This window comes from Melopsittacus undulatus, chromosome 22 (assembly GCF_012275295.1).
Source record: "Melopsittacus undulatus isolate bMelUnd1 chromosome 22, bMelUnd1.mat.Z, whole genome shotgun sequence".
NCBI lineage: Eukaryota > Metazoa > Chordata > Aves > Psittaciformes > Psittaculidae > Melopsittacus > Melopsittacus undulatus.
Genome location: NC_047548.1, coordinates 1,619,716 through 1,643,608, shown reverse-complemented (window position 1 = coordinate 1,643,608; position 23,893 = coordinate 1,619,716). Strand labels below are relative to the sequence as shown.

Here is a 23,893-nt window from a genome sequence, read left to right as displayed (position 1 = left end):
TTAGAACTGGAGCTTTGAAATCGTCTTGGGGGGGGGAGTTATAAGAGCATTAGGTATTGTACTGGGGGGGTCCGGAGCTTTTTAATGTGGGGAGCACCCCAAAAAACTACTCTCTTTAGGGGGGACACCCCAAACCCCCCCCCCGGGGAGGGCAGCCCAGGCGCCGGCCGCCCCCCCCTCCAATTTGATGCGTCACCGTCACCAAACCGGCCCTACCGGCACCACGGGGTGTGTGTGTGTGTGTGTGAGTGTGTTGAAGGGGGGGGGTTACAACCGGAGGGGGGGGCCTTGTCACAGCGTCCTTAATTAGGCCCCTAATGAGCGTCGCCTCGTTAAGGTGGCGGTGCTAATTATGGGGGGGGGGGGGGGGTTTGCACATTCATTGTTCAGCCGGTGGCGGCCGCGACGTCATCGGGCGCCGCCAGCACCGGCCCCGCGGCGCCCGCCGGGACACCGAGTCCCACCGGTACCACGTGGGGGGGGGCACGACACAGAGCAACCCCCCCCCCCCCCATTCACCTGCTGTGGTCACCCACAGGCAGAGCACAAGGACAAAACCCACACCCCCCCCCCAAGATGAAAGTGGATCGGACGAAGCTGAAGAAAACCCCCACGGAGGCGGTGAGGGGGGTTTGGGGGTGCTCTGGGGGGGGTGGGATGATGGGGGGGGCATTAAGTGATGTAGTGTGTGTTTCCCCCCCCCCCTTAGCCCGCTGACTGCCGGGCCCTCATTGAGAAGCTGAAGGCGTGCGGGGATGAGCAGCTGGTGGCTGAGCTGCAGCAGATCAAGACATGGAACATTGGGAAGGTTCGAGGCAGGGGGGGCAAAATAATGGGGGAGATGTACCCCAAAATATATGGGGGGTCCCTAAATTCTAATGAGGTTGGCCTTAAGTTGTTGGGGTGGCAATGAAGGGGTCACCAGAGTGGGGGGGGGTGGGAATGCTGCTGGAGCCAACATGCAATGGGGGGAGCACCCCAGTTTTGCTTCAGGCTTCTCAACATGGATGAAAGACCCCTTTATTTCCCCCTAAAATGCCATAGAGATACCCCATTTTTCCATAACTCCCCTATAAAAGTAGGGAGGGGGCACCCTCCAGCACCTCAAACCACCAATGGGGTGCCCCAATTTCTCCACTGCCCCCACAAAATGGACACCCCGTTTTTCTGTGTACCCCAATTCCCCTATAGCCCTCTCTGAAATAATGGGGGGCATCCCCATTTCTCCCAATTCCCTCAAAAGAGACACTCCCATTTCACACATTCCCCCCTAAAATAGCAGGGGCACCCACCCAACCCCCCAAAACACCAAGGGGGGTACCCCAAAGTAGTGGGGAGGGGGCAGAGAATGCTGTATCCTGCTCTTGAGTTGGGAATGGGGTTCAACCCATTGCCTGTAACAGGGTTGGATGGGGTGGCGTGGGTCCTTCAGCACCTCCAAGCTGGGGGGTGGGGGTGTCACCAGTACCCCCCAATGTGTCATGTCCCCCCCAGTGCGAGCTGTACCATTGGGTGGATCTCCTGGATCGCTTCGATGGGATCCTGGCGGAGGCCGGGCGGCCAGTGGAGAACATGTCCTGGATGCTGGCCTGCGACCGGCCCGAGCGGGAGCAGCTCAAAGCCCTTCTCTTGGCTCTGCTCAACTTCACGGCGCTGCTCATCGAGTACAGCTTCTCCCGGCACCTCTACAGCTCCATTGAGGTTTGGGGGGTCCCTTGTTTGGGGGGGGGGGGGGTGTTCAGAGGGAGGGGTTTGGGTTGGAAGGGTCTGAGGAGCATCCAGTTCCAACTGTGGGCACCTTGGTTGAATCTGGCCCTGAGCGCTGCAGCCCAAAGCTTCTCCATCCAAGCCATCCCAGTGTCCTCATGGAATCATGGAATGGGTTGGGTTGGAAAGGAACTCAACATCTGTTTTCAACCATGGGCACCTTGCTCCAACCTGGCCAGGATGGAGCATCCCAAACCTTCTCTATCCAACCCATCCCAGTGTCTTCATAGAATCGTGGAATGGTTGGAAAGACTATCCAGGTCCAAGTGTGGACACCGTGCTCCAGCTTGGTGTTGGACGTTGGCAGGGATGGGGTGTTCCAGATCTCCTCTGTTCAACCCATCCTAGTGTTTTTATGGCTCAGAACTCCCTTAGCTCCAAGCCAAACATTCCCTGTTCCAGTTTAACCCCATCACCCCCATTCCTGGATGGAGGCACCGCTCCAGCATCCCTGTATCCCCCCTCACACCCTGGAAGCTGCTGTGATTGTTCCCAGCCTGGCTCCATACGGGAGCTACTGAATCTGGATCCCATTCCTGCTCTCTGGATCCCATTCCTGCTCTCTGGATCCCATCCCCTCCTTTCTGGATCCCATCCCCTTCCCTCTAGATCCCATCCCCTTCCCTCTGGATCCCATCCCCTGCCTTCTGGATCCCATCCTCTTTCTTCCGGATCCTATGCTTTCATTATACTGCATCAACCCCACTGCACAGCTCAGTGTCATTAATAACATACTGAAGGTTCATTTGATCCCAGTATTCTTTTCCCCTCAATCCCAGTTCCTCTTTCCCCTCGCTCCCAACATCCTTTTCCCTTCAATCCCCCTTTCCCCATGACCACCAACCCCACTGACCAGCATCCGTCCTCTCTTAGCGACCCCCCTTCATCACCCATCTCCCCTTCCCCATTGAGCCCATTCCTCAGCCATCAACTCCACCTCTCCTTGCCCTTTGGAGCCTGGGAATGTCGCTGGGACAGCAGGGACACTGTGGCCCCATCCCTCACTGCCTTTCCTTGTGCCTTGTCCCTGTCACAGCACCTCACGACGCTCTTGGCCTCCTCGGACATGCAGGTGGTGTTGGCCGTGCTCAACCTGCTCTATGTCTTCAGCAAGCGCTCCAACTACATCACCCGCCTGGGCTCTGACAAGAGGAGCCCCCTCCTGTCCCGTCTCCAACACTTGGCTGAGGTCAGTTTGGGGGGGGGATGACAGGGACACAGAACACCCTCTTTTTGGGGGGTCCCCTGTGTCCCCTCCACTGTTTTGGGTTGATTTTGGGGTGTTTCGGTGCTGTTTCCATGTAGAGTTGGGGAGGAAAAGAGAATGGATTTGGTTTGGCTGAGTGCTGCCGGGACCTGCACATGATGGTGAGCGCTGGGGTTGGGGTGCTCTGGGGGGCCCCACATGCGGCCTGTCCCTGTGGGTCACATCCTGTGTTCCTTTGTCATGTCCAGGGGGGGCCCAGCAATGTTCTATTACCCCTGTTGCATCTTGAGGTCCCCCAGTTCTTTTGTGTCCTACATCTTTGTGTCCCCAAACCCCATCTTGTCACCCCTCCAATGTCCCCACACCACCCGGTGGGGGGGGGGGGACAGGACAGCACTGTCCCTTCTCCTCTCACCCTCATGTCTCCCCCCCCACCACAGAAGTACCCCCCCAGTGCCACCACCCTTCACTTTGAGTTCTACGCTGAGCCGGGCGTCGAGGTGAAGGTGGACAAGAGGGTGAGTGATGGGACACAGGGGACACCTGGTGACATGGGGGGGGGCTAGAACACTGGGTCCCCTTTAACCTCCCCTTTACCCCCTCTACAGGCCACCAGCACCACCCTACACTACATCCACATCGAGCAGCTGGACAAGGTGAGTGTTCTGGGGGGGCAACATTGATTTTGGGGGTGCTCTGCTTCAATTTGAGCCGCCTTCCCTACCCTCCCCCCCCATTTTTCCCTCTGCACCCTCATATTCCCTGTGCCCCCTCCCCAGATTTCAGAGAGCCCCTCGGAGATCATGGAGTCCCTCACTAAGATGTACAGCATCCCCAAAGACAAGCAGGTGAATGGGGCAAGAATAAGGGGGCACCCATGGGTTTTGGGGGGTGAAATGCTTTGGTGACCCCCCCCCAAATCCTTTTGTCCCCCCCAGATGCTTCTCTTCACCCACATCCGCCTGGCCCATGGCTTCTCCAACCACAAGAAGCGGCTGCAAGCGGTGCAAGCCCGGCTCCACGCCATCTCCATCCTGGGTAGGGCTCTGTAAGAGCTAATGAAGGGGGGTTTTAATTAGGGGAGGGGGTTGCTTTTGTTGGGGGGGGTTGATTTTAGGGGGGCTTTTTTAGGTGATTCCTTGCCTGTTTTTCCTTCGCAGTGTACTCCAATGCTTTGCAGGAGTCAGCCAACAGCATCCTCTACAATGGCCTCATTGAGGAGCTGGTGGATGTGCTCCAAATCACTGACAAGCAGCTTATGGTGAGGATGAACCCCAAATTCACCCCCCCCCCCAAACCAGCGCCCCCAAAACCAGCCCGGACCTCACCCCATCTCCTCTCTGTGTGTGTCCCCAGGACATAAAAGCAGCTTCCTTACGGACCCTTACCTCTATTGTCCATCTGGAGCGAACCCCAAAGCTGAGCAGCATCATCGACTGCACTGGCACCGCTTCCTACCACGGCTTCCTCCCCGTCCTGGTCCGCAACTGCATCCAAGCCATGATTGGTGGGTTCCTGGACATCCCTATGGGATTGGGGGGGGGGGGGAGGGGGTGTTCCTTGTATGATTGGGGGGGGGGTTAAACCCACCCTAACGCCCTCCTGCCCCCCAGACCCCTCCATGGAGCCCTATCCCCACCAGTTCGCCACCGCCCTCTTCTCCTTCCTCTACCACTTGGCCAGTTACGATGCCGGCGGTGAGGCTTTGGTCTCCTGTGGCATGATGGAAGCGCTGCTAAAGGTGAGCCCTGCGTTCCCCTGAGCGGTTGAGGTCTCCCTTGATGTTCTGGGGATCCCCTTTAATGGTTTTTATTGCTTGCTCTCCCCAAAAAGGTGATAAAGTTCTTGGGGGATGAGCAGGACCAGATCACCTTCGTCACCAGAGCCGTGCGGGTGGTGGATCTCATCACCAACCTGGACATGGCAGCCTTCCAGTCCCACAGCGGCCTCTCCATCTTCATCTACCGCCTCGAGGTACCCCCCCCGCATCCCCTCATCCCCCTTTTGGGGGTCCCTGGGTGTCTTTTTGGGGGTGTTGAGGCTCTTTCCCCCCACCCCAGCATGAGGTGGATTTGTGCCGCTGCGAGTGCCCCTTCGTTATCAAGCCCAAGGTGCAGCGTCCCCCTGCTGCCACCCTCCCTGAGGGCGAGGAGATGGAGACGGACATGGAAGGTGAGCAGAGGGACAACAGAAAGGTGGGGGGGTGACACCCCCATTGATGTCACCCCCTCAATGTCATCCTCACCCCCATAGTGACAGACGTGGCCATGGAGAGCAGCCCCGGTCCCTCGGCTGAAGCCCGACAGGAGCCAGCACCATCCTCAACCACCACTGCTGTGCCCAGCACCAGCGCTGCCACCACCTCCTCCCCACGTGGGGGTAGGGGACACCTTGGCATTGGGGACAATGGGGGTACCATGGGGGTGGGGGGGTAATGACACAACTCACACCTTTATATGTGGTACCCCCCCCAGGAGTCCAGTGCATCCCTCAACGTGCCGCCTTGCTCAAATCCATGCTGAATTTCCTTAAGAAAGCCATCCAAGATCCTGCTTTCTCTGATGGTATCCGCCATGGTGAGCGTCCCCCAATGTCCCCCCCATCATCAAGGGCAAGGGGGGGGCATCACATCACCCTCTCACCCCTTTGTATGTGCTACCCCCCCCTCCCCAAAATGAAGTGATGGATGGCTCGCTGCCCACCTCCCTGAAGCACATCATCAGCAACGCTGAGTACTACGGCCCTTCACTCTTCCTCCTGGGTGAGCTTTACCCCCCAGGACCCTAAAGAGGGATATGGGGGGGGGGAATGGAGGGGAAAGGCTTTGGGGACCCCCCCAAAAGACAATCCAGCCGCCCCCCCCCTCCTCAGTGCCCCCCATCTCTCTCCTCCCGCCGCAGCGACCGAGGTGGTGACGGTCTTCGTGTTCCAGGAGCCTTCGCTGCTCTCTTCCCTGCAGGACAACGGCCTCACCGATGTCATGCTCCATGCACTCCTCATCAAGGATGTGAGTGTTTGCATCCCCCACCCCCCTTTCCTTTTCCTTTTCCTTTTCCTTTTCCTTTTCCTTTTCCTTTTCCTTTTCCTTTTCCTTTTCCTTTTCCTTTCCCTTTCCCTTTCCCTTTCCCTTTCCCTTTCCCTTTCCTTTCCCCATCATTCCACAGGTCCGGATCCATTCCCACCTTTTCCATCAGGTCCCGGCCACTCGGGAAGTGCTGGGTTCGTTGCCCAACGTCTTCAGTGCCCTTTGCCTCAATGCCCGTGGGCTCCAGTCCTTTGTGCAGTGCCAGCCCTTTGAGAGGCTCTTTAAGGTGCTGCTGTCCCCCGACTACCTCCCGGCCATGCGGCGACGGCGCAGCTCTGACCCCCTGGGTGAGCCCTGGGGGGGCCCTTTGCTTTGAGGGGGGGTCTTTAGCTTCAATAAGGGGGGTTTAGATGGAGAAGGCTCAAGGGGGACCTTATTGTGCTCTAGAAGGGCCTGGCAGGGGGATGGAGCCGGGTGGTGGCTCCCAAGGGATGGGAGAAGAGGGAATGGGCTCAGGCTGCACCAGGGGGAGGGTTGGGGTGGGGGGATTGGGAATTGTTTCTACATCAGAAGTGGGATCAGGGCTTGGAAGAGGGAAAAGAGGTGGAATCAGCATCCCTGGAGGTGTTCCCAGTGTGTGTGGAGGAGACTTTAAGTGCCAATGGTAAAGGTTGGATTTGATGATCCCAAAGGTCTTTTCCAACCTGATTGATTCCATGATTCTTAATTCCATTGGGAGCTCGATCCCTGCACTGAGGAGCAGCCATTTCACTGCTATTGACACCCTCCTTGTTGGGGGTTGATCGCTTTTAGGCTTCTTTTCTCTATTTTGGGCCCCCCCCTTTATGTATTCTAACAAGGACCCCCCCCAAAACCCCTTCTACCCCCCACCAATAGGAGACACAGCCTCCAACCTGGGCAGCGCCGTGGATGAGCTGATGCGGCACCAACCCACCCTCAAGACTGATGCCACCACTGCCATCATCAAGGTGATACTGGGGTTGGGACATGACACACACACTCTTCAAGGTACCAGGACCCCCTCCCCCCCTTAAATAGGATCCCCCCTTGCTTACATTCAGCTTTTTCCTATAGCTCTTAGAGGAGATTTGCAGCCTGGGTCGGGACCCCAAATACATTTGCCAGAAGCCTTCGATGCAGAAAGCGGATGGGACAGCAGCAGCGCCCCCCCCGCGCTCCCCCCACGCTGCTGAGGAAGCCTCCAGTGAGGATGAGGAGGAGGAGGAAGTTCAGGCCATGCAGAGCTTCAGTGCTACCCAGCAGAGCGAGGCCGAGCCCAGCCAGCAGTGAGCATTGTTGGGGGGGGACACACACATATAGCGGACATTGAAAGGGGGGGGACACGACACACTCTCAATGCCCCCCCCTTTTCTCTTTGCTTTCAGGGTGGTGGGCACCGAGGAGCGAATCCCTATCCCCTTGATGGATTATATCCTCAATGTGGTGAGGAAGCAGCAGGATCTCCCCCTTTTAAGGGGTTATTGGGATGCTTGGGGCTCCCCAAACCCCACAATTCCTTCTTTTTTACCCCCCCCCATCCCATTCCCTGTTTCCCAGATGAAGTTCGTGGAGTCCATCCTAAGCAACAACACCACAGACGATCACTGCCAGGAGTTCGTGGCCCAGCGGGGGCTGCGGCCGCTCGTCACCATCCTGGGGCTTCCCAACCTTCCTGTCGACTTCCCAACATCCGCAGCCTGTCAGGCGGTGGCAGGGGTCTGCAAATCCATCCTGGTATGGGAATGGGAATAGAGGTGGGGACACCCCTTAGTAAGGGGATGGGGGGACCCTAAAAGGGGTGGTGGGGAGCAGGAGGGCGCTGGTGCTATTCCCCTCCACTCTGGGTAAGGGGTAAGTGAGATCCCAAAAAGGGGGAATAATGGGATGGGAGGGGGTCCTGAAAAAGTGAAGGGAAAACTTCCCAAAAGGGGAAATGTGGATTTCCCCCTTTAAATTAATGTTTTTCCCCCAAATTCTGAGGTTTTGCTGCCAAATTTGGTATTTCCCTCCAATTTTCCATTTTCCATCTCCAATTTTGATTCCCTCCTATGAATTTTGAGTTTGCTTCCAAATATTAAACTGCTTTTTCCTTCCATTATTCCCTTTCCTTCCTTTTCCTTCCTCTTCTTCCCCCCCCCCCAGATGCTGTCCCACGAGCCCAAGGTGCTGCAGGAGGGGCTGCTGCAGCTCGAGGCTGTGCTCTCAGCCCTGGAGCCCCTGCACCGCCCCATCGAGGCCCCGGGGGGGTCAGTGCTGCTGCGGGAGCTGGCGGGGGCCGGCAGCGTCCCCGATGCCACCCTCTCGGCTCAGGCCACCCCCTTGCTCCATGCCCTGACCGCAGCCCATGCCTACATCATGATGTTCGTCCACACGTGCCGTGTGGGGCAGGTAAAGGGAGGGGGGTACCCGTTCCCCCCCATACACCCCATTGGGGGGGTACCCATTGCAATGGGGGGGTTTAATGGGGCTTTTTATGTGTGTTTTCCCCCCACCCCAGAGTGAGATCCGGGCCATCTCGGTGAACCAGTGGGGCTCCCAGTTGGGATTGAGCGTCCTGGGGAAGCTGAGTCAGCTTTACTGCTCCTTGGTGTGGGAGAGCACGGTGCTGCTCTCACTCTGCACCCCAAATAGGTGGGGGGGCACTTGGGAGGTGGGGGGGGTGGGTTGGGAAGGGTCAGTGGTGGGGGTTGAAGGTCTGTGGGGGGGGTTTGGGTGGTTGAGGAGCATCTTAAAGGGAGTTTGAGGGGGGTCTATGGGAGAGTGGGGAGGTATGGAGAAGGTTTTGGGGGGGTTGAGGGGGTTTATGGGGGGCATAGAAAGGGTCTTCTGGGGGTCTGTGGGGTGTCTATGGGAGACTGGGGGAATATGGAGAGGGTTATAGGGTGGTTGGTCTATGGGGGACTGGGGGGGCATGGAGAGGGTCTGGGAGGGGGATCCATGGGGGAGCTTGGGGGGGTTGAGGACAATCTTGGGGGCCTGGGAGGGATTTGGGGCATGCAAATGAGTGGGGAGGAGTATCCCCATTGCTGTGGGGGTGTCTTTGGGGTGCTGAGGATCCCCCCCACCCCATGGAGCAACCCAGTGACCCCAATTTACCCCTCCCCCCCCCCCCCCCCAGCCTCCCCCCAGGGTGTGAGTTCGGGCAGGCTGACATGCAGAAACTGGTACCCAAGGAGGAGAAGGCAGCTCCCAGCCCCCCGCAGGGTGGGAAGAGGGCAGGTAGGATGGGGAGGGGATGGGGGGGTCATTTTGGGGGGTGTTTGTATTGAAAGGCATGAATCTCAAATGGAAAAGGGTTGAGAGCATCTTTTGGGGGGGCAGTGGGGAAATTGGGGTCTTTGGGGGGTGGCTTAGTAATGTGGGTCTCTTAGGGATGGTCTTAGGGGGAGTTCTAGTGTGATGGGGGGGCCTTTTTTGAGGGTCTTGGAATGGGGGGGATCATTCAGGGGGCCTGTAGGAAAAGGGAGGTTAAGGAGCCTTTGGGGGGGGGATCTTTGTGGGGGGTCTCTAAGAAGGAAAGGGGTGTGTATGGGTTATGGGGTGAACACTTTGTGTGTGCTCACCTTTACCCCCCCCCTCATTCCCCAGAGGGTGAAGCAGAGACCCCAGTGCCTGGGCCCTCTGGGGGTGCTGGGGACCCCCCCCCAGCTCAGGGCCTATTGGAAGGGATGGGGCTGGAGAGTGAAGCTTTGGCCCCCATGGAGACGGACGAGCCCAGTGCCACCGACCCCAAGGCCAAGGCCAAGATCACCCCAGCCATGGCCGCCCGCATCAAGCAGATCAAGCCCCTGCTCTCCGGTAAAGGGAGGGAGGGGAGCACCCCCAATATCAGCCCTTGGGGTGCTGGGGGGGGGGAAGAGTCCCAAAGTGGGGGTTGGGGGCTCCATGGGCTGGGTTTTAGGGTCCCCAGGGATTTGGGGCTGGATTTTGGGGTCCTTTTGCGGGTGTTTGAGGTCCCTTGATGGGGGATTGAGCGTTGTGTTTTGGGGTCCCTTGGGGGGGTTTAGGGCTGTATTTGGGGTCCCTTGGGGCTGTATTTGTGTCCCTTGGAGCTGTATTTGAGGTCCCTTCGGGCTGTATTTGGAGTCCATTGGGGCTGTATTTGTGTCCCCTAGGGCTGTATTTGGGGTCCCTTGGGGCTGCATTTGGGGTCCCTTGGTCCTGTATTTGGGGTCCCTTGGTCCTGTATTTGGGCTCCTTTGGGCTGTATTTGGGGTCCCTTGGGGCTCTATTTGTGTCCCTTGGGGCTCTATTTGTGTCCCTTGGTCCTGTATTTGGGCTCCTTGGGGCTGTATTTGTGTCTCTGGGTCTGTCCCTGGGTGCCGGCGCTGACCCCTCCTCTCCCCGCAGCCTCCTCTCGCCTGGGCCGGGCTCTGGCTGAGCTCTTCGGGCTCCTGGTGAAGCTCTGCGTGGGCTCCCCCGTGCGCCAGCGCCGGAGCCACCACGCGGCTGCCGCAGCCCCGGCCCCGACCCCCGCGGCCCGAGCCACGGCCTCGGCCCTCACCAAGCTCCTGACCAAGGGGCTGAGCTGGCAGCCCCCCCCCTACACCCCCACCCCGCGCTTCCGGTGAGGGGCGGGGCTTGCGCGGGGAGGGTGGGGCTTGTGTAGGGGGTGGAGCCAAGTGGAGGGGCGGGGCTTAGGTGAGGAGGGTGGGGCTTGTGTAGGGGTGGAGCCAAACGGAATGGGTGGGGATTGAGAAGGGGTGGAGCCAAGTGGAGGGGCGGGGCTTGTGGGGAGGGTGGGGCTAAGTCAATGGGGTGGGGCTTGTATAGGGGTGGGGCCAAATTGAAGGGGTGGGGCCAAGTTGAGGGGTGGGGCTTATTAAAGGGAGACTCAAGGGGAGGGCGGGGCTTGCATGGGGTGGGCGTGGCCAAGGGGAGGGGAAGGGCCAATGGCGTGGTGGGGCCAAGAGACAGAGGGGCTGGGTTGAGGCTTGGGTTGCAGAGCCAAGTGTGAGGGGTGGAGCTAAGGGGAAGGGGCGTGGTCTCCTTCCCAGTGGGCGGGGCTTGGGACAGGGGAGGAGCAGGGTCCATGTGTGGGGCCTGACCCCCAGCTCCTCCTCCTCAGCCTGACCTTCTTCATCTGCTCCGTGGGCTTCACCTCTCCCATGCTCTTTGATGAGCGCAAGTTCCCCTATCACCTCATGCTGCAGAAGTTCCTCTGCTCTGGTGGCCACAATGCCCTTTTCGAGTGAGTCCAGCCCCAAACCCAACCAGGGGGAACACACAAATTTAGGGGTACTCTCCCCTTTAATACCTCCCCCCATTATATTCTTTATCCCCCAGGACCTTCAACTGGGCACTATCCATGGGGGGCAAAGTACCAGTGGCAGAAGGCTTGGAGCATCCTGACCTTCCCGATGGCACCGGGGAGTTCCTGGACGCGTGGTTGATGCTGGTGGAGAAGATGGTGAACCCCAGCACGGTGCTGGAGTCCCCCCATGCGCTGCCAGCCAAGGCCCCCACCCACGGGACCCCCCACTTCAGCGCCCTGCGCTTCCTCGTCGTCACCCAGAAGGTGGGGGGGGATATAGAAGGGAATTGGGGGGCAAAGAGGAGTTGAGGATGTACCAAGGTGGGGGGGGAGTGCTCATGGGATGGGGGGGTCCCCAAATTCCTACCTCCGATCTCCCCTCTTTCACCGCAAACCTTGTTCCTTTACCCCAAATCTTGCTTTTTCACTCCATATTTAATTTCTTTATCCCCAATACTTCTTTTTTCACCCCAAATCATTGTCGTACCCATTGTCCTGTTCTTTGCCTCGAATCTTCCTTTATTCCTTTTAACTCTTTTCACTGTAAATTCCTTTCCCTAACCCCAAATCTCCCCTTTTTCACCTCAAACCTTCTCTCCCTTACACCAAATCTCACTTCTTCACCCTTAATCTCCCACCTTTTGCTTTAAACCTTCTCTCCAACCCAACCCTTCCTTGCCCCAAATCTTCCTTTTCACTTCATTTCTTCAAACCCCAAATCTTTCTTTTTTCACCTCAAATCCCCCCCTTTTCTCCCCCCAATCCCCCTCTCATTGTATCCCCTTCAGGCTGCCTTCACGTGCATCAAGCAGCTGTGGAACCGGCGCCCGCTCAAGGTGTACGGGGGCCGCATGGCAGAGTCCATGCTGGCCATCCTGTGCCACATCCTGCGCGGGGAGCCCCTCATCCGGGAGCGCCTGGGCCGCGAGCGAGAGGGTCCCCGCACCGAGGAGGAGCCGGGCACCGAGGAGGGGGGGCCCCGCAGGGAGCCCCAGGTCAACCAACAGCAGCTCCAGCAGGTGGGACCCCCCCCTCCAACCCCAGCCTCAGTGGGGTGGTCCTGATGCTCTCAGCACCCTCTGACCCATTCCTGGTGTTCTCAATGCTCTTGGAACCCCTTGACCCGTTCCTGCTGTTCCTGGTGCCCTTGGTATCCTCTGACCCGTTCCTGATTTTCCTGATGCTTTTGGCATCCCTTCACTCATTCCTGGTGTTCCTGATGCTCTCAGTACTCCCTGACCCATTCCTGGTGTTCCCGATGCTCTTGGCTCCCTTTTGGTCCTCTCAAACCTCCTTTGGATCCTCCATAACAGCCTAGTGGTCCCCAGCTCCCCCTCCTTGTCCCCCCACATACGTCCTTATCCCCCCTAATCCCTCTTCCCTTCTTCTCACCCCCAAGCTTATGGACATGGGATTCTCCCGAGAGCACGCTATGGAAGCCCTGCTCAACACCAACACCATGGAGCAAGCCACCGAGTACCTCCTCACCCACCCTCCTCCCCTCATGGGGGGTGTCGTACGGGTAAGAATGGGGTGCAAGGGGGGGGGGGAGGGTAAGGGGACCTCCCCCCCCATCATTCCTGCCCCTTTCCCAGTCCCTCATCCCTCTTTTGGGCTTCTCCCCAGGACCTGAGCATGTCAGAGGAGGACCAGATGATGCGCGCCATTGCCATGTCCCTGGGCCAGGACATCCCCATGGACCAGCGGGCAGAGTCCCCAGAGGTAGGGGAGCACTGGGGGGGCGTCCTGCCTAGGTTTGTGCCACACACAACCTTTGCCACCCCCAACAATGGTTTGCACCCCTCGAGCCATTGGTATGGGCCCCATTTGGTACCTCTGGGACCCCATTTCTCATCCCCAAACCCCATTGCTCATCTCTGAATTCCTTTTTTCCCCCTCTCAAACCTCATTTCCCACTCCTAAGTCCCTTTTCGTACCTCTGGGATTTCATTTCCCACCCTTCAAACCCCATTTCCCATGGCCCAAACATCCTTTTGTACCTCTGGGACCCCATTTCCCACCCCCCTAAACCCCGTTTCCCACTCCAAATCCCATTTCCCACCCCAAAACTCGATTTCCTGCTCCCCAACTCCATTTCCTACCTCCTAAACCCAATTTCCCACCCCCTAAACCTCATTTTCCACCACAAAACCCCATTTCCTACCCCCAAATCCCCATTCTCCACCCCCTAACCTACCTCTTCCCTGGATTCACCCTCCTAGGAAGCAGCGTGCCGCAAGGAAGAGGAGGAACGTCGCGCCCGCGAGCGCCAGGAAGAGGAAGAAGCCAAATGCCTGGAGAAGTTCGAAGGGGCTGAACCTTTGGAAGCCGCTGAGCTTTTGGCCTTCACCGATTCCATGCTCCCGGGTTGTTCCCAACTCCTGGATGAGCTTCCCGACACCGTGTACCGCGTGTGTGACCTGATCATGACGGCCATCAAGCGCAACGGGGCCGCCTACCGCGACTCCGTGCTCAAGCAGGTGGTGAAACAGGTGAGATCGATGGGGTTCTTCCCATTCATCTCCTGCTCCCCCCCAAATATGTGGGGTCATTCCCCCCCCATCTCTGACACCCCTAAATCCAGGTTTGGGAAGCAGCCGATGTCCTCATCAAGGCAGCCTTGCCCCTCACCACCAGCGACACCAAAACCGTGTCCGAATGGATCAGCCAAATGGCTACATTGCCTCAAGCTTCCAACTTGGCCACTCGCATCCTTTTGCTGACTCTCCTCTTTGAGGTGAGACCTTGATATATATGGAGGGGGGACCCCAAAATAAATGGGGGGACCCTAAAATGTGTGGGGAGACCTTAGAATATATGGGGGGAATCATTCTCTTTCTCCTCCATGCTTGGATGTCTGTGATGTTTTACTAACCTCATCCATCTTCCCAAACCCAACTCTGGGTCAAAGAGTGCCCATTTAGGGGGTGTTTTGGGGGTTGTTTTGGGGTTTCCTGTGGGATTTGTTGGCTTTTGGGGTGTTCCTGACCCTTGGAACATGGGGTTCCCCCCCACACCCCATACTCAGGAGCTGAAGCTGCCTTGTGCTCGGGTGGTGGAATCGAGCTGTGTCCTGGATGTCCTCATCAAGCTGCTGGAAGTGGTGCAGCCCTGCCTGCAAGCTGCCAAGGAGCACAAGGAGGTGCAGACCCCCAAGTAAGGAAAAGGGGGGGACCCCCAAAACCTCCCTAGTGCACCCCCCTATAACTCCCCCATTGACGTCTTTGTGCCCATTCCCTATCCAAAGGTGGATCACTCCTGTCCTGCTGCTCATTGACTTCTATGAGAAGACGGCTGTTTCCTCCAAGAGGAGGGCTCAGATGAACAAGGTGGGGACTTGGAAGTAGATGGGATGGGGGATATAGGGTCCTGGATTGAGGCAATGGGTTCTAAGAGGACTCATTTGGTTCTGAGCGGGGGTCCTTGGGGACACAGATTGGGTCCTCTGGGGACACCCATGGGGTCCTGGGGGGTGATGAGGACCCATATGGGGTTCTGGGAAGAACATGGGATCATAGAGGGTGTACTGGGGTGGGAAAAGAAGGTGATGAGGGCACATATGGGGTCCTGGGGGGGGGGGGGGGGGGGGAGGCACAGGAGGCCCTGGGGTGACACATGATGTCCTGGGGTGACACACACAGTCCTGCAGTGATTCAGGATGTCTTAGGGGCACACAAGGATGCTCTGGGGTACCACAACCAGACCATACCCATCGCAATGACTCAGGCTGGGGGAGGTTGAGGGGGGGGCACCCAGTTGGGGTCCCCTCTCTCTGCCCCCCCATCCTCACCCCTTATCCCCCCCCCAGTACCTGCAGGCGAGCGGGAACAACTGGCGCTGGTTCGACGACCGCTCCGGGCGCTGGTGCAGTTACAGTGCCAGCAACAACAGCACCATTGACGCTGCCTGGCGCGCCGGGGAGCCCAGTGTGCGCTTCACCGCCGGCCGGCGCCGCTACACCGTGCAGTTCACCACCATGGTGCAGGTGAGAGCCGGAGCGGGGATGGGGGGAAAGGGCATCGGGATGGAGGGGGAAAAGAGATGGGGATTGAGAGGGAAAGGGCATTGGGATGGAGGGGTAAAGAAGAGGGGATCAAGGGGGGAAGAAGATGGGGATGGATGGGAAAAGGTATTGGGATAGAGAGGGATGGAGGTGGAAAAGAGGTGGGGATTGAGTGGAGAAGGACATTGGGATGGAAGAGAAAAGGAGACTGGCATTGAGGGAAAAAGGGCATTGGGATGGATGGGGAAAGGTATTGGGATGGAGGGGGAAAGGACATGAGGATTGAGTGGAGGAGGATGTTGGGATTGAGAGATTAAGGATGTTGGGATGGAGGGGGAAAAGGAGGTGGGGATTGAATGGAGGGTACTGGGATAAGGGGAAAAGGATATTGGGAGGGAGGGGAAAAGGGCATTGGGATTGAAGGGGAAAGGGTACTGTGATCAAGGGATATTGGGATGGAGGGGGAAAGGTGATGGGAATTGAGTGGAGAAGGACGTTGGGATGGACAGGGAAAGGGATGGGGATTGAGGAGGAAAAGGGCATTGGGATGGAGAAGAGAAGAACATTGGGATTGAGGGGAGAAGGGAACTGGGATGGAGAGGATAAGGGTGCTGGGATCAAGTGAACCCTCAGCACATTTATGGTGCCCCAGAGCTGTGCACCTGCATTGATGGCTGCAGGGAAGGGGTGGGCTCCAGAAGGGAAGGGATGGGATCCTTCCCAAGCCATCCCAGGCTGGAATTCCATGGCTCTATGGTGCACACAGTGATGGGAGGAACAACCCCTCCCTCCCCCCCGTCATTGTCCTGTTGTTGTGCAGGTGAATGAGGAGACGGGCAACAGGCGGCCGGTGATGCTGACGCTGCTGCGCACCCCCCGCAAGGCCGGGAAGGATGGGGGGGACCCGGAGAGGGCGGCCGAGGAAAACCGGGATGCAGAAGGAAGGAGCAAAGAGGAGGCCCCTGGTATGGGGGGGGCTTTGGGGGCTGGGAATGGGGGGATTTGGAATTGAGGGGGGTGCCCCATGTCCCTGCATCATATGGACGGGATATAGGACTTTGGGGGGGGTTGGTGTAGTATGGGGTGTTTGGGGGGTATGGGGCTAATTTTGGGGTGGAGAGGGATTTGAGATTGAAGGGGATGGGATTTGGTGTTGGAGTGGATTTGGAATTAATGGGGGTGATTTGGGCCCTGTCAGGTTGTTACTGGGGGACACCCCTTGTACCTGCATCACATGGAGGGGATACAGGACTTGGGGGGAGTGGGGTGCAATATGGGGTGAGGGGGGGGCGGTTGGGGACTAATATTGGGGTTTTGGGATGAGAGGCAGGGATTTGGGATTGATGGGGGGGGATTTGGGCCCTGTCATGTTGTTGTTGGGGGATACCCCATATCCTTGTACCACACAGAGGGATACAGGGGGTTGTAATATGGGGCCATAGGGGGGTTTTGGGGGCCAATATTGGGATTTTGGGATGAAGGGGGTGAGGGATTTGGGATCCATGGGGGTGATTTGGGCCTCATTGTTGGGGGACCCCCCCTATCCCATGGTGGGGATACAGGACCCAGGTGCTGCAGTGATGGGGATCTCTTGGGGTTCAGCTTGGGTACCTGCCCCATCCCTCCCCTTGAACCCCCAGCCCCAGAGGCCCCCCCAGAGGACGACGCTTCAGCCGCTGCCTCCTCTTCCTCCTCCCCATCACCATCCTCGTGCTCGCCATCGCCGGAGGAGCCGCCGGTGAAGGGGCTGGCGGAGGAAGCGGTGCCGGCGGTGCTGAGGGCCTGCGTCAGCATGCTGGGGGTACCGGTGGACCCTGACACCCTGCACGCCACGCTGCGGTTGTGCCTGCGCCTGACGCGGCACCACAAACACGCGCTGCTGTTCGCCGAGCTCCGCAGCACCAGAACCATCCTGGGGCTCACCCAGAGCTCCGGCTTCACCGGCTTCACCCCCCTCGTCACCCTCCTCTTCCGGCACATCATCGAGGACCCCTGCACCCTGCGGCACACCATGGAGAAGGTGGGGGGGGATGCTGGGGGTAATGGGATTGGAGAGGAGGGGATGCTGGGGATAATGGGATTGGAGAGGAGGGGATGCTGGGGTTAATGGGATTGGAGAGGAGGGGATGCTGGGGATAATGGGGGTTGGGAGTTGGGGTCCAGGGGATGCTGGGCAAGATGGGAGAGGAGGGGATGCTGGGGATAATGGAACTGGGGGTCCAGGAGGCACTGGGGATAATGGGGCTTGGGGGCTGTGATCCAGGGGATGCTGAGGATAATGGGATTGGGGACCTGAGGGTATAAGGGGTCTGGGATTGAAGCGATGAGGGTGCAGGGGATGCTGGGGCCAAGAGGATTGTGGAATTGTGCTCCTGGAATCAAAGGGATTGGGATCCTGTTCCCAATAGCAATTCCCAGCAGGGCTCCAGGGGACAGTGGGGATGGGGATGATGGATACAGATGGGGGGTCCCCCTCATGCTGTGCCCCCCCCCGCAGGTGGTGCGCTCCGCAGCCACGAGCGGTGCCGGCAGCACCACATCGGGAGTGGTGTCGGGAAGCCTGGGATCCCGGGAAGTGAACTACATCCTGCGGGTGCTGGGCCCTGCCGCCTGCCGCAGCCCCAACGTCTTCACCGAGGTGGCCACCGGCTGCATCCGCATCGCCCTGCCCGCGCCCCGCGGCTCTGGCACCGGTGAGGCCTGACCTCGGGAGTGCTGCTTCCCCATGGATGGGCTCTGGCTTCCCCATGCAGTCCTATGGCTTCCCAAGAGGGGGTCCCGAATGTGGTTCTATGCCTTCCACATGGGGTCCTGTGGCTTCACAGTGGGGGGGGGCTTGGAGTTCCAAATGGGATCCAGGGCTCCTAAATGGGGTCCAGGGACTTCCACTTGGGGTCCTGGGGTCCCAAATAGGGTCCATGGCTCCTAAATCGGATCCTCTTGCTCCCAACTGGGGTTCCAATGCTGCCAAATGGGCTCCATGGCTCTCTGGGGGTCCCTTCACCTCCAAATTAGGCTTCTATGGGTCCCTTCACCCCCAAACCATCCTCCCATGCATCCCTTTCCCTCCATCCCCAGCATCCCCCAGCCTCTTCCTGCTTCCAACCCCAGCACACCCCACACAGAGCAACCCCTTTGGGGGCCCCCACTCCCCTTTTACCCCCTTGACCCCCCCATTTCCCCCCTCCCCAGCCTCGGATGATGAGTTCGAGAACCTGCGCATCAAAGGCCCCAATGCGGTGCAGTTGGTGAAGACGACCCCGGTGAAGCCCTCGGCTCTCCCCGTTATCCCCGAGCCCATCAAGGACGTCATCTATGACATGCTCAATGCCCTGGCTGCCTACCATGCACCTGATGAGGGTATGGGGGGGCACCCATGGGTGCTAATGCACCCCTCACTGAGGGTTCAACACCCCCATTGGGGAGCGGGAGGAGGTAGAAGGTGATGGGGAAGGGATGGGTGCAAAGGGGAAGTTGGATGGGGGGTGTACATATAGGGGAAGGGGGTGTCTATGGGGCCGGGGTATATCTATGGGGGAGAATTGGGGTTTTCCCACAGAGTTGGGGTGCACAGGGAGGGGAATTGGGGTGTCCCTAGGGAGTGGGATGTCTGTAAAGAGTGGAGGACCTATATGGGGGGAAGAACTGGGGTGCCCCTAGGGAGTGGGGTGCACATAGAGGGGAATGGGGGTGTCTAAGGAATAGGGTGCCCATGTAGGAATGGTGTGCCCATATGGAGGGGAAGAATTGGGGTGCCCCATAGGATTGGGGTGCACATAGAGGGGTGTTGTGGTATCTGTAGGGCTGGGGTGCACATGTGGGGAGGGAATCGGGATGCCCCTCATGGGATGCAGGCAATTGGGTATCCCCAAGGCTTTCCTTAATGGGGGGGGGGGCGGTGCTTCCCCCCTCACTCTTGGCCCCTGCACCCCCAATAGGGGACAAGGGGGACCCCAAGAGCGCGGCGCCCTCGGAGGTGAGCCAGCTGCTGTCGGACATCGGCGACGACGTCTACCAGCAGTACCGGAGCCTCACGCGCCAGCCCGGAGACTTCGACCCCCCCTCCGGCTTCGCCATCAACGTCAGTGGGGTCACGGTGGCCTTTGGGGGGGGGGGATTTGGGGGTCCCCAAGGTCTGATGTTGGTTTTGTGTGTGTGTGTCCCCATCCTGGCTCCCCCAGGCCCAGGTCTTTGGTGCTGATGGAGCTGCCGCGGAGACGCCGCCGTCGGGGACGCCGCAGGGGGAAGGTATTGGTGTCCTCCCCCCCCCGCCATGGCACCCCCTCAGTGGCACCCCCATATCCCAGAGCTCACTCACATCTTCCCCACGTCCCCTTTACAGCTCTGAGGCCCTGATGTCCCCTTCACATCCTTAAGCATCCTCCCCAGCATCCCCTCCATGTCCCCAGGTTCCTCTATGGGCCCAGGCTCCCCTTTCCCTATGTCCCTAAGCCCCTCAATGTCCCCTCCGCATCCCTGAGCCCCCCAGTATCCCTTCCCCTTGAAGTCCCCTTCATGTCCTCCCCACATTCCCGAGCCCCTCCATGTCCGCATCCCCTCGAACGTCCCCTCTGCATCCTCAAAGCCCCCCAGCATCCCCTCCACATCCCTGAGACCCCTCCCAATCTCCTCCCATATCTCAAACCCCTGTCCCCATCCCTCCATGTCCCACAGCCCTGACCTTCCCCATCACCTTCTCATCCCATTGCCCCCCCCATATCCCCAGCACCCCCCTAACGCTGTTCCCTCTCCCCCCCCCAGCAGCCAGCCCTGAGGAAGGCCGGGAAGGGCGGAAGGAGAAGGATGGGGAGCGGGGTGAGGAGCGGCAGCGGGTGAAGGCCTCCAAGCCCCTGATGCCCACGTCCACCATCCTGCGGCTGTTGGCAGAGCTCGTCCGCTCCTACGTGGGCATCGCCACCCTCATCGCCAACTACAGCTACACTGTGGGGCAGAGCGAGCTCATCAAGGAGGTGACAGCAAGAGCAAACCCCATTCCTTCCCTATAGGGACATAGGGGTTGCCTGGGGTATCCTCTGTGCCCTGGTCTGGCACCCCATGGGTTGGGGTTCCCTCTCGCTGTGTGTGCATGAAGGTGTTTGTCACCTTGTATAGGACATTCCTTTGTCACCCTGTGCTCTGGGGTCCCTTGTCAGTGCGGGTGTCAAGCTGTTTGTCACCCCATATAGAAGGTTGCTTTGTCACCATGTGTGTCAAGGTGTCTGTCACCCCATACAGCTTTCTTTGTCACCCTGTGCTCTGGGGTCCCTCGTCACCATGTGTGGTGGAGTTCCCTCTCACCCCACACACTGTGATCTCTTGTTGCACCCTATAGAGGTTCCCCTGTTCCCCCTGTAGTAGGTTTAGGTGTTCCCCATATAGAAGTTATGAGTGTCACTCTATGTACTGTGATCCCTTGTCAGCCCCTATACAAATTCCATGCCCCCCCTTCCCCCCTCCCCAGAAGTCCCTTGTCACTCTCTATGGAAGATTCAGTTCTTCTCTGCAGAAGGTTTGGGTGTCCCTATAGAGATTCCCTTGTCCCCCCTATAGAACTTCCAAGTGTCCCTGTAGAGATTCTCTTGTCTCCCCTATAGAACCTCCAAGTGTCCCTATAGATCTTCCCTTGTCCCCCCTATAGAACCTCCAGGTGTCCCTATAGAGGTTCCTGTTCCTCCCCCCCACAGGACTGCAGTGTTTTGGCCTTTGTCCTGGACCACCTCCTGCCCCACACGCCCAACGTGGAGGACAAGGACACGCCGGCGCTGGCGCGGCTCTTCCTGGCCAGCCTGGCAGCCGCCGGCACCGGCACCGACGCGCAAGTGGCGCTGGTCAATGAGGTGAAGGCGGCGCTGGGCCGGGCCCTCGCCATGGCCGAGAGCACCGAGAAGCACGCTCGGTATGGGGCAGGGGGGTGGGTGCCATGGGGATGCCATAGGGATGCTATGGGGACACTTGAGGCCTCATGGTGGTGTTTAGATGGGGCTGATGTGGCCTTCATGGGGTTGAGATGGGCTCTAGGGTTGTGGTCTCCATGGGGTTGACGTGGCCTCTTTGAGGTTAATGTTCATCATGGGGTTGAGATGGTCTCCATGGGTTTGATGTTCCCTGTGGGGTTGACATGGCCTCTATGGGATTGGTATGTGCTCCATGGGTGTAAGATGTCTTCCATGATGTTGACATAGCCCCCATGGGGCTGAGACCTCCTCCATGGGGCCATGATATTCCTTATGGGGTTTAGATAATAGGGCTAAGGCATCTGTTACAGAGCTGAGATGTTCTTCATGGAACTGAGACATTGTTTATTGGGATGAGACTTCATCCATGGGGTTGACGTCTCCTCCATAGGGCTGACGTCTCCTCCATGGGTCTGACATGAGCCCCCCTGTGTGCCCCCCATTCCTCCCCACAGGCTCCAGGCCGTCATGTGCATCATCAGCACCATCATGGAGTCCTGCCCCACCACCTCCAGCTTCTACAGCAGTGCCACCAAGACACAGCACAACGGCATGAACAACATCATCCGCCTGTTCCTCAAGAAGGGCCTGGTCAATGACCTGGCCAGGGTCCCCCACAGCCTGGACCTCTCCAGGTGCCCCCGTGTTTTGGGTCAAGATACCCCCATTTTGGGTCAGGTTCTCCCATTTCAGATCCAGGGCTGCTCTTTGGGGTCTGGGTACCCCTATGTGGGGTCAAAGATACCCCCTGGGTGTGCTTAGAGGGGTCTTGGGAGGGTTGTGGGGGGCACTGATGGGGTGTGATGGGTTTTGGGGGAGTCTTAATGGGTTGTGATGGGATCTCAAGGGGTTGTGATGGATGTCGGGGGGGGTCTCAAGGGGTTGTAATGGGGTTTTGGGGGGTATTGATGGGTTGTGATGGGATCTCAAGGGGTTCTAGTGTGGTCGTACTGGGTTGTACTGGATCTCGAGGGGCTTTGCTTGCTCTCGGGGGACTGGGTTGGCTTTGAGGGTCTCACAATGGGTCTGGGGGCTCAATGGTGACCCCCCCCCAGCCCCAACATGGCGAACACGGTGAACGCGGCACTGAAGCCATTGGAGACGCTCTCACGCATCGTGAACCAGCCCAGCGGGAGCCTCTTCGGCACCAAGGGCTCCTCCAGCAAGAGCAAGGCCGAGGGCGCTGGGGGGGCACGGGACAGCGGCACTGCCCCCCCCGATGGAGGTACCCCCAGAGTGCCCATGGAGCCCCCATAGCTCCCATGGTGCCCCAGTTGTGTCCATGGAGCCCCAATAGCACCCATGATGCTCCCATAGTGCCCATGATGCCCCCATAGCACCCATGGAGCCCCCGAAGCATCCATGGTGTCCCCACAGCACCCCCATAGCACCTGTGGTGCTACCATAGTGCCCACAGAGTCCCCACGGCACCCTATAGCACTTCCACTGCACCCCATAGCACCCTATGGCACCCACACTGCAACCTGCACCACAATATAGTGCCACATAGCACCCCCTGGCACCCCCACTGTACTCCAGTGCACCCCCCCATCATCTCCCCTTCTGTGGGTACCCCCCCTCCATTGTTCCTGTCCCCCCTCCCTGGTATCCCCTCACTTCCCCTTTCCCCCCTGACCCCATATCCCCCCATAACCCACTCTAGGTTTGGGGGGGGGGGGGGGCACCTCCCCATCACCCTGACCCCCACTTTAACCCCCCCCCCATTTAAAGGGGACCCCGGGGACCCCGAGCCCCCCGAGGAGGATGCGGAGGTGGCACAGGCAGAGGCGGCCGATGGGGACATGGATGGGGAGGCCGAAGGTGACACCGGGGGACAGCCCGAGGGGCTCAGTACCCAGGAGATGCAGGTGAGACCCCCCCCAAAACCCCCCGCACCCCCCCTCCCCCAGCACCCCCAAACCTCTCCCTATTCCCCCCCCCCATAAGGTGGAAAATGAACTGGAAGATCTCATTGATGAGCTGCTGGAGCGGGATGGAGCCACTGGGAACAGCACCATCATCGGTGAGACCCCCCCCTTTTACACCCAAAATGGGGTGTCCCCCCCTATAATAAGGACCCCCCGCTTATGGGGTGCCCCCCTGATGGTGGTTCCCCCTCCCCCCACTTTCCAAGTGAGTCGCTCGGGGGAGGATGAGTCGCAGGAGGATGTGCTGATGGATGAGGCTCCCTCCAATCTCAGCCAAGCATCCACGCTCCAGGCCAATAGGGAAGGTGGGTGCCCCATAGGGGACCCCCAAGGTTTTGGGGGGGTGGTATCCTATAGACCCCCCTTTATATTCCCGTTCTTCATCCCATAGATTCCATGAACATTCTGGATCCCGAGGATGAGGAGGAGCACACGCAGGAGGAAGATAGCAGCGGCAGCAATGAGGATGAGGATGACAGCCAGGATGAGGAGGAGGAGGAAGAGGAGGAAGACGAGGATGATCAGGTGGGACAATTGGGTTGGGGTTACCCCTGTTTCGGGTCAAGATCCCCCCATTTTGGGTCTGGTTCCCCATTTCAGGTCTAGGGCTGCTGTTTGGGTTCTGGATGCCCCTATTTTGGGTCAAGATAACCCCATCTTGGGTCTGGGAACCCGTACTTTGGGTCAAGATGCCCCTGTTTGGGGTCAGGTCCCCCAGTTTGGACATGGGTACC

The 23,893-nt window shown here is 58.8% G+C and overlaps 1 protein-coding gene across 1 annotated transcript in view; it reads left to right on the top strand.

Moving 5' to 3' along the window:
• The window catches only part of HUWE1 (HECT, UBA and WWE domain containing E3 ubiquitin protein ligase 1), a 40,572-nt gene that overhangs the window by 119 nt on the left and 16,560 nt on the right, over positions 1 to 23,893 (top strand). The window contains exons 2-53 of the mRNA XM_034071777.1: positions 539 to 621; positions 710 to 808; positions 1,495 to 1,701; positions 2,804 to 2,956; positions 3,073 to 3,135; positions 3,415 to 3,492; positions 3,583 to 3,630; positions 3,754 to 3,822; positions 3,913 to 4,012; positions 4,135 to 4,235; positions 4,331 to 4,481; positions 4,588 to 4,715; positions 4,808 to 4,948; positions 5,035 to 5,146; positions 5,228 to 5,353; positions 5,449 to 5,550; positions 5,655 to 5,735; positions 5,875 to 5,981; positions 6,169 to 6,346; positions 6,897 to 6,988; positions 7,095 to 7,306; positions 7,406 to 7,463; positions 7,578 to 7,754; positions 8,163 to 8,408; positions 8,518 to 8,651; positions 9,139 to 9,239; positions 9,609 to 9,818; positions 10,371 to 10,587; positions 11,089 to 11,211; positions 11,307 to 11,538; positions 12,063 to 12,293; positions 12,674 to 12,796; positions 12,901 to 12,996; positions 13,497 to 13,766; positions 13,859 to 14,011; positions 14,303 to 14,430; positions 14,522 to 14,603; positions 15,083 to 15,259; positions 16,098 to 16,242; positions 16,918 to 17,297; positions 17,775 to 17,970; positions 18,470 to 18,637; positions 19,216 to 19,358; positions 19,459 to 19,525; positions 20,039 to 20,247; positions 20,962 to 21,173; positions 21,687 to 21,866; positions 22,287 to 22,456; positions 22,963 to 23,099; positions 23,179 to 23,254; positions 23,366 to 23,464; positions 23,551 to 23,684. Coding sequence (XP_033927668.1) covers positions 577 to 621; positions 710 to 808; positions 1,495 to 1,701; positions 2,804 to 2,956; positions 3,073 to 3,135; positions 3,415 to 3,492; positions 3,583 to 3,630; positions 3,754 to 3,822; positions 3,913 to 4,012; positions 4,135 to 4,235; positions 4,331 to 4,481; positions 4,588 to 4,715; positions 4,808 to 4,948; positions 5,035 to 5,146; positions 5,228 to 5,353; positions 5,449 to 5,550; positions 5,655 to 5,735; positions 5,875 to 5,981; positions 6,169 to 6,346; positions 6,897 to 6,988; positions 7,095 to 7,306; positions 7,406 to 7,463; positions 7,578 to 7,754; positions 8,163 to 8,408; positions 8,518 to 8,651; positions 9,139 to 9,239; positions 9,609 to 9,818; positions 10,371 to 10,587; positions 11,089 to 11,211; positions 11,307 to 11,538; positions 12,063 to 12,293; positions 12,674 to 12,796; positions 12,901 to 12,996; positions 13,497 to 13,766; positions 13,859 to 14,011; positions 14,303 to 14,430; positions 14,522 to 14,603; positions 15,083 to 15,259; positions 16,098 to 16,242; positions 16,918 to 17,297; positions 17,775 to 17,970; positions 18,470 to 18,637; positions 19,216 to 19,358; positions 19,459 to 19,525; positions 20,039 to 20,247; positions 20,962 to 21,173; positions 21,687 to 21,866; positions 22,287 to 22,456; positions 22,963 to 23,099; positions 23,179 to 23,254; positions 23,366 to 23,464; positions 23,551 to 23,684 — 7,467 coding nt within the window. The 5' untranslated portion in view covers positions 539 to 576. The remainder of the gene's footprint in view (positions 1 to 538; positions 622 to 709; positions 809 to 1,494; positions 1,702 to 2,803; positions 2,957 to 3,072; positions 3,136 to 3,414; positions 3,493 to 3,582; positions 3,631 to 3,753; positions 3,823 to 3,912; positions 4,013 to 4,134; positions 4,236 to 4,330; positions 4,482 to 4,587; positions 4,716 to 4,807; positions 4,949 to 5,034; positions 5,147 to 5,227; positions 5,354 to 5,448; positions 5,551 to 5,654; positions 5,736 to 5,874; positions 5,982 to 6,168; positions 6,347 to 6,896; positions 6,989 to 7,094; positions 7,307 to 7,405; positions 7,464 to 7,577; positions 7,755 to 8,162; positions 8,409 to 8,517; positions 8,652 to 9,138; positions 9,240 to 9,608; positions 9,819 to 10,370; positions 10,588 to 11,088; positions 11,212 to 11,306; positions 11,539 to 12,062; positions 12,294 to 12,673; positions 12,797 to 12,900; positions 12,997 to 13,496; positions 13,767 to 13,858; positions 14,012 to 14,302; positions 14,431 to 14,521; positions 14,604 to 15,082; positions 15,260 to 16,097; positions 16,243 to 16,917; positions 17,298 to 17,774; positions 17,971 to 18,469; positions 18,638 to 19,215; positions 19,359 to 19,458; positions 19,526 to 20,038; positions 20,248 to 20,961; positions 21,174 to 21,686; positions 21,867 to 22,286; positions 22,457 to 22,962; positions 23,100 to 23,178; positions 23,255 to 23,365; positions 23,465 to 23,550; positions 23,685 to 23,893) is intronic.